The sequence below is a fragment of the Haemaphysalis longicornis genome, unplaced genomic scaffold, assembly GCF_048455015.1.
Source record: "Haemaphysalis longicornis isolate Haplotype H1 unplaced genomic scaffold, Haemaphysalis longicornis Haplotype H1 scaffold_7, whole genome shotgun sequence".
In the NCBI taxonomy this organism is placed as follows: Eukaryota; Metazoa; Arthropoda; class Arachnida; order Ixodida; family Ixodidae; genus Haemaphysalis; species Haemaphysalis longicornis.
Genome location: NW_027526422.1, coordinates 171,646,592 through 171,654,772, shown reverse-complemented (window position 1 = coordinate 171,654,772; position 8,181 = coordinate 171,646,592). Strand labels below are relative to the sequence as shown.

The following is an 8,181-nucleotide window of genomic DNA, read 5'->3' as shown; positions in this document are numbered from 1 at the left end:
GGCGACATGGAAGTTTTTCAATGGGAGTGGAACATTATTTTTATTTCGTTTTAAAGGCACGGAGTGCCGTGAAGTCAGAAAACCCTTCGTTTAACTACGAAGATGGTTGAAACGCAAAGCTTTCATTCGTGTGAAAGTCAAATGATGAAGGCCCAACCTCAAAGCCGCTGCAGTCAAAAACAAATCGGCAACGATCACAGTGCAAACTGCCAGCGACTTAAAGACCCAACTCAGACGAAAGCAAATGAATCCCTTAAAAGACAGCTGAGTGCTCCCTCCCATACCCCTACCCCCCTCCACCCATCGTTGTCGTGATAATCCCAACTGCGAAACTTACCGAAATGACCACGCAACGAACTGAAAGAAATTCTGAGCGACCCGATTGCTCTGAGGGCGTGATCCGATAGACGTCACCTTCGTAATGCCAGTGACACAGGTTCCATTCTGACCACGTGACGCGTTTTATTTTTTCATGTTTGGTTTGCTTGCCTGCAGGGCGTTTTGATTAGAACATCTACATCAGTGAGGCCAAGAAGGTGTACTTTATTAGGTCTGCTCGGTTAGCTGAGGTCTGCTGGCGGTGTTTTTGAGGCTCGAGTGAATAGTTCTCGTGGGCCATCGTGATTCATCGCGGGTTTAACACGCCGAAGCTACACCCAGCATCGGTCATTCGCCGTAGTCGACAGCTCCGGATTAAAGTCGATCACCCTCGATATATCTGTAACGCGTGCGAAAATCTGGAAACACAGGCTTTTTCGCTTCTCCCCTGTATCAGAAAATCAGCCACCACGGTCGGGATTGAACCTGCGTCCTTGAGTTCACCAGCAGAGCGCCTTAGCCACTGAGAAAGCGCGGCGGGTGTGGACCGTCGTGTTAGCGGTGCTTATCAGCGCTTTTAACTAATTTAACCTGTTGATGATAAAATTAGGCACTTGGCAGATCCCAGCAAGAATTCTGCTGGTAGATCGCCACTTCTTTTGCTATCAGTTCGGATTGTAAGTCATGGGGATCTAATGAACGTTTTCAGCAGGCATATTTTATTGTAGCGGGCTCCACGCAGCTTTGTCTTTTTCATTGCACCTTAATTTAAAAACTTATTTAATCAGGATGGAACATTTGAGTGAAAAACAAAAAAACAACGTCACGAGGGACGAATGCGACGCTGTGTTTGTCATTAAATTGTGAGAATGGCACGAACTAGGACCAATGGCGAATCAAATATTTTTTGTGGTATCTTCTACTAGCACATGTCCGTTTCCGCCTGGGATACAAAGAATTGCGCACACTGGAGTGGCATCCGCGTAAGGGGGATCAGGGGGGTCTAGGTGCTCGGGGACAGATTAGAACAGCAGGGACTACGTGATATCTTGGTCGGATATTTTAATGCATGCAATGCGGAGAAGATGACGGCCGCCGACCACACGTCATTGTTTCGTTACTTACCCGTCAGCTGGCACGCATCCTCATTCCTCCTTGCAACTTGTGCTCTTTGGTGTCTCTGAAGTGCAAGACGACGCAGTGGTCCTGCACAATGGTGCTACATTTATTTTTATGGCGCTGTTTAGTACATTTTAACCTGGCGGGACCCACCCAACCTTTTTTGCCTCATCGTTTATTTCATTCAATCGGTGGTTGGGCTACAACAACATTTGCGTTTAGGAGTAGGGCTGCCAATTTTTCTATCAGTTTCACCTTTTGTGTTTGGTACGTGGCGAGTCACAGTGGGGCATGTGAAAATTAAAAGAAATTCAGGCTCTATTTCTACTGTGGCTCGACGATCGTTTTATGTGTATTACTATCGCGTGGACCTGATGTGTACCTGCGTGTGAATTTCGTATATTTATTTGGTCTTTTCAAATATAAAGACGCATGTTACCATCAACGCACACCGCTTTCATTTCACTCAACTACGTTCACCAACTCACTCGTTCAAAGTCCCTAGAAATTTATTTCCGGTGTTTCCCACCAGGCTCCAGCATTTATGCTCCGTTATAATTTACAGCGGTGAGAGAAGTGCGCAATAGAAGTGCAGGAAGAAGAGAGTCGAAGAACTTTATGATAAATTGGGCTACCCCTGACTACGGCAACATCATAATAAAAATGGGAAAGCCATATCTCACGGGCTGGAGTTTTTGTTCCTCTATTCCGCTGTCTTCTTCACTACCCCTAGGTTTGTAGTATCTGACGTTATATTACTGACTTCGCAGGGCGTTGTTGTCATTTTCGGCATGGCACTGTCCGCTGCTATGGCTGGTGTTCTTGATGGCTATGGCCTCGGCTACGGGCCAGGATACGGTGTTGGATATGGTGCCGGCTATGGGCCTGGCTACGGTCTTGGATATGGCCTCGGCTACGGTCCTGGATACGGTCTCGGCTACGGTGGTGGCTATGGTGCCGGTTACGGTCCGGGCTACGGTGGTAACGGTGTCGGCGTTGGCAGCAGCGTTGCCCTTTTGCGCGGAGGGCCTGGCTTCGCCAGAGTGGTGGCCGGACCTGCCTTCGTGATCAGGACTGTGCACCAAGTGAACAAAGTTGCTACCGGTGGTGCTGTTGTAGCCCACTCTGGCCTAGGTGGAGGATATGGAGTTGGCTATGGGGGCCCCGGATACGGTGGTGGCCTTGGATATGGCGGTGCTTATGGACTCGGCTACAAAGGATGAGGATATTCGAAATATTGGAACACACCCTATGCTTTAATGGGTTTCAATCATTACGCATCAATTATGTAATAATGATAAAAATTTGCCTTCAAGATCTACTTGTGGTAAAGAGTGTACAAATACAGCTGTAGATATGCTTTCAATCTTTGTACGGCTTGCAGCGTGTGACACACAACGTAATTTATGCTGAGTATTGACATTTCCAGAGTGTTCTCTGTTTTCAAGAGATATCTGAATAAATGACTTTGCCAGGCTGCATCAACCATTGATCGTTTTCAATCATTGTTCCTGGAATACGGGCTAAAGCGCGACCTTACCATACCTGAAGCAAATGGGTGAGGTATTAGTGCTTTCGTCATGCAGAAGACTCCTTGTGATAATCTTTCTGAATTTACGCTACACCAGAAATATGCACTATATTTGCTCCATTCTTCGCAGACAATTTCGGATGGTTGCATAGGCGCGGTAACTCTCCGGCTACACTTGGTACGGGAGTTTGCCTTTGACTCTCTTATTCTTATGCATAACTAATTGAATGAAATTTGAAAGCATAGTTCATCCCGCGAATTTTTTTCTCTGTGTAACCACTTAAGGTTCGCACTTTGCGCTTCACTTTTTGCTACACTAATAAATTCCTAGTGTATTTTGTGTTATTTTCTGCATAAACGGTGGAGTTCAAAGTAAAGTGAAATTTCACGGAATTGGTCCAGGCAAACAACTGCGATTAGAGGGAACAGTATTTCCATAAATTAGAGGGAACAGTATTTCCTTCATTTACGGGTAATTGTCATTCAATCGATTCACATTTACTGGGAAGTCAAGAACGCACAATAATACAATATTTAGCGGAAACGTCACTACTCCGAACTGTCTGTAAACGGCACCGAGGCACATCCTTAACACTAGGCTTATATACCTGGTGGTCATTGTATATTTATGCAGCCACACGCCCATTGTGTGCACATGGACTTTCATTCACCCCAGGTGGTTGCTTTTCTGGCTTTCACAGTTTATACAGCACTACAACTTTAGCTCAGCTGCCCCTGCCATTTCAGAAGGGAAAGTTATTATAGAACGTTGAAGACATTGCTCAACCATTATTGCGCAAATGCCTGGCATCTACATTTAGGGAGGACAGCGGGGGATTCGCACTACTGAAAGTTTTATCCAGATAGTCATACTGTTTAGGCGCTAGCAAATTTGACAAATGCCCGGGCCTAAATTAAAAACTGAGGGAAACATACAAACACGTTTTCAACTGTTACCTGGTCATTGAAAAAAGATAAGCAACACTTACAATTATTTCACACCGAATTGCATAACTAGGTTATCTGGGCCAAAGAAGTTCGCCAAATTTCCGGGCCTAACCATTATCGAGGTATTCGAAAACAACGTTCAAATTATAGTCGCTATCATTGGTGTGAAGATTTTAAAGAAACTTGGAACTTTGATTTCAAGGACCTGTGTCACAATTTGTTAGGCTAAAACAGATTACGCAAAGTTAGTGTTCCAAGAAATATGGAGACAACAAAAACATGTTTGGTACTTTACGTGTTCTGTACTTTACTTTCGAATGTTTTTTAAAATTCCAGAATTATTTGGTAGAAATTTTTGTGGTCTACCGCACATGTAAGGAAGAGTTAGTCAATATTAGCGGACTGAAATATTTTCACGGTGGCTGACGAAACTTTTTAAGAGTACTATCACTCCCACTTGGGCTTAATTCATAAATCTCCTGACACTCTTGTGGGTATTGTTATGTAATCTCTCAACAAATAGTAATGCAATAAACCAATGTTTCGAGCGGCCTATGCGCTCAGTCGAAAACTATTTTTGCACTTTTGTGGGAAGAATGATCTCGCGTCAACGCGGGATTGAATATTTAAGGCTGGGCAAAAGTTTGAGCGTTCGGGAGAATTTTTGCGCTTATGGTATTGTTGTAACCTTGTTGAGCGCAAAAGTTTTTATAAAAGCGAACTTTTGCAGACATTTCCCTTTCAGCAATACATGCAAGCGGGAACCCCTTCGGAGAATTACACGGTGGAATTGTCGTGAGAGTTGCAAAAAAAATTCCTAAGTAAGGTGTTATTTGTCTGTAAATATAGAAGGAGTAACGTTGAGAAAAGCGTTAAAAAGGAGTGACACGTCCAGTCTCGTGATATTTATTTTACCACGTGCGTATTTGTTCTCTTTTGACGCAAACACGATAGAAATGACACTGAATAGGACGCTTCCATGTCCATTGATATGACATCGAAACAGCTTGTACATCACATCTTGTTGTCTTATACAAAAAACGCAAGCGAAAACTGGATAGCAACATAAAAGTTAGCGTTGAGTTTTGTTACAGTCCTCATATTCGCAGCCTATGGACATAATTTTAAAACGGCCCTATCCCGGCAATCGGCATGCTGTGTTGCGTTATGTGGAAACCATGCGATAGCAATAAATTCTAGCATAGTTTTGCGTGTTTGCTTGGCAGAGCGCACTCGAAAAAGCAATCCTTGATTAGAAGATGCCAAACTAGTCCAAACACGCGTTCCTGTTCAAGCTTTGATCTAAAAATGCCATCAGCCCCCGATCTGAACCCAATGACATCATCGTGCTTCTTTCGCGTGCCGCAACAATGCAGATCACGACATTTTGGTTTGACCGTTTTTGGCTAGTCGTCATTGGTAGCTACTTCTCTCGTTTTATTTTTGTACCTGTTTATTGAGGTCCGTTGAGACGAAGCTGGCACACTGGCGTATTTTAGGAACTAAGTTCACAGTGTGCTTCTGAGAGAAGTTGTCGAGAGAAGCTTAGACGATGGATACGTACGAGAACGTGCTGCGAAGAAACGCCTAAAAAAGGTTGCTGTGCACTCAATGGTCCTCGTGGCAGACGTTGTCGCCAATATCTTGCCGGCTTTTGTAACCTAAGATAGCATTTCAGGTCACTCAATCCTTCACTTCCGGGAAATGGCACTTAAAACGCTTCAATACTTTCACCCCTTCTTAATCAGTTGCACTCTATCGTCACCGAGGAGGTATAGCGCACCAGTTTCTTTTGACCCGCCAACAAATTTAAGGGTACGACCGTAGCCAGAAACCGATTTGCCCTGCTAAGGAAAGAACTCGCCTCTCTACAAGTAGAGCCGCTGATACACGCGACGTGCATTTCGTCGGCCTCCGTCGTGGTTTCCGCCTTTGTTTCTGCCTAACGTAGACCGCATTCTCCAGGAGCTTATCTCGGGAGCTCACCGTAAGAAGCGCAGGACAGGCTGGAAAGGCGCGCAAATGCGGTCCGATAGCAGCACCCCTTTTCGGTGACTCAATTTGGATTGCCTGCCCACTTTTTGTTGCGTTCGTGCTTTTATTTCAGTTGTCAGTTCGATGGCGCCAAGTGAAAACCACAAAAAGGTACGAGCACTCTGCGGCAATCTGCATACCTATCTCGGCGTTTCTGCGCCGCCGGACAACTTGATGATCCTACGGATTCAACTCTGACGTGTTCTTCTTTCCAGACCACGGAAAGTATATAAGCTCGGGAATATCGTTCGTGAAGCCAACAACTCAACGTCCTCCATTTGAAACGCATCGGAGCAGCCGCACCTAGTTACCATGAACTCAATGGTGAGTAAGCGTTATTCCGGCGTACTTTTACATCGCACGTACCGAATACATATGATTAGTGCTCATAAAAATTGTTTGCAATTCTGGGAATATTCTCCTGATTTGTTTCCGTCTTTTCGGATCTACGGCGTAATTGAACGTTCCCGCGTGTTTTCCCTGGATTCGAATCGTATTACTAAACTAGCAATAGTCGCTGCCGTCGTTGCATGCGAAACTGCCTCCGCGTTCTGTTTAAATACATTAAATAGAACACAATAACTTATCAAGTTCTAAGCCCCACAAAAGTTTAGGTATCGGGGTCCAAGACCTTAACAACGTAGAGTCATGGACAACTAAAGAGCGAGCATGCAAATATGAAGTAGAACAGGCAAAACCGAGGAATTTGGTTTGTGGACACCACTTAATGACGCGGTTGTGGTATATTTGGGAAGTCGCGTTTACAAACTTTGCTGCTGTTATGGAGTGATGCGACCATTTGACTTGATAAGAAAGAAATTGCGCTAATTTTAGGTTCCTGTTCATATTTGCGCGTTCGCATTTCTATTGTGAATGATGGTACACGCAAGTTTCCTCGATTTTGAAGAATAAAAAATATCCTAAGTCTATGTGCGCGTCTTTGTAACAAACTAATTAATATAAGAAATTCGGGACACTTGTGAAATTCTTATTTCTATTCAGGATAGTCAGGAAAGTTAGACAGTGCTTCCATTTCTCTGCGACACTGGCCCGTGTTATGTTCAGAGTACCTTGACAACCTTATTTTAATATCGGTCATTTTTGTCTTGACGAAAACAAATCTCTCTAAAAATACCTAACGGGGAAAACCTAAAAATCGTCCCAGTCCTACAAAACGCTTGTGCTGTAATTGGCGAGCTGGTAGGAGTGTGTTTGGATACGATACTGTGTCGCTTGGTCGCAGAACTGTTTCGTTACGGGTCAAGGAAGTCGGTTGGCCGTAAGGCCTTTCGGCGAAAGAGAAGTACCACCCTTTCCTAACACGTCCGCTTCCTTTTTGCAGAGCATCACTGTTGTCATCTGCGCTGTCCTGGCTACGGCCACGGCTGGTGGACTAGGGGTCGGCTACGGCGTCGGCTATGGTGGATACGGTGGAGGCTACGGTGGAGGCTATGGCGGATACGGCCTTGGTTACGGCGGTGGCGTCGGCGGCGTAGGCGTTGGCAGCAGCGTGGCCCTTCTGAGTGGAGGGCCTGGCTTCTCCAAGGTCGTTGCTGGACCGGCCTTTCTGGTGAAGACCGTGCACCATGTGAACAAGGTCCACGGTGGTGGAGCCATTGTGGCGCACTCAGGCCTCGGGGGCGGATACGGTGGATACGGGGGCGGCTATGGATACGGCGGTGGCTACGGACACGGCGGCGGCTACGGCTATGGCCTCAAGGGTTGAACCCTCAACGTTCTGCTGCGGAATACCTCATGAGCAGCGATCAGTGCAGCAGTAGAAAGGGTTACTACCCAAGTGTCCTCGCTGTGCTGGTAGAGTGCTTGTTAAAAGGCTAGCCTGTAGAGGGCCTTCCGTGGTCTCCCAAATTCATAGTATTGCCGCTTGGCGGAAGTAGTGCAGCTGAAAAATTGCACTTAGCACGAGGAGTGCGCAACCAAGTCTGCATGTTGCTCCCGCAACAACCGTTCCTACCTCGAAGGAAATAAAAACACGTTTTTACAACAAATCGAGACTCGTGTCACTGCGTAAGAGGTCTGAGTGCTAAGGCTTTGCAACAAAAAGCCCATCTGAAGGTTCAAGTGCCCAGAATTCAAGTCGTCATATCTTCTGAAGAAATTTAGAAGTTTTGCGCAGTTTTTTTAGGGACCGATAAAAAATTGACAGCTGAGATAATGAGTCACGCTGTAAAAATATATTAAAATTATAAACATTCAGGGGCAAGACCTGT

At 45.4% G+C, this 8,181-nt stretch overlaps 2 protein-coding genes across 2 annotated transcripts; both read left to right on the top strand.

Annotated features, from left to right (window-relative positions):
* The first annotated feature begins 2,228 nt into the window (after positions 1-2,228).
* On the top strand, positions 2,229-2,660 carry LOC144146656 (uncharacterized). Its single transcript, XM_077678589.1, has one exon. It carries the CDS (start codon positions 2,229-2,231, stop codon positions 2,658-2,660), a length of 432 nt encoding a protein of 143 aa, XP_077534715.1.
* A 3,602-nt stretch (positions 2,661-6,262) lies between these two features.
* On the top strand, positions 6,263-7,818 carry LOC144145508 (uncharacterized). Its single transcript, XM_077677160.1, has 2 exons — positions 6,263-6,274; positions 7,293-7,818. The coding sequence occupies exons 1-2, from the start codon at positions 6,263-6,265 to the stop codon at positions 7,674-7,676; spliced, it is 396 nt and encodes a 131-aa protein (XP_077533286.1). The 3' UTR covers positions 7,677-7,818.
* Positions 7,819-8,181: the final 363 nt, after the last annotated feature.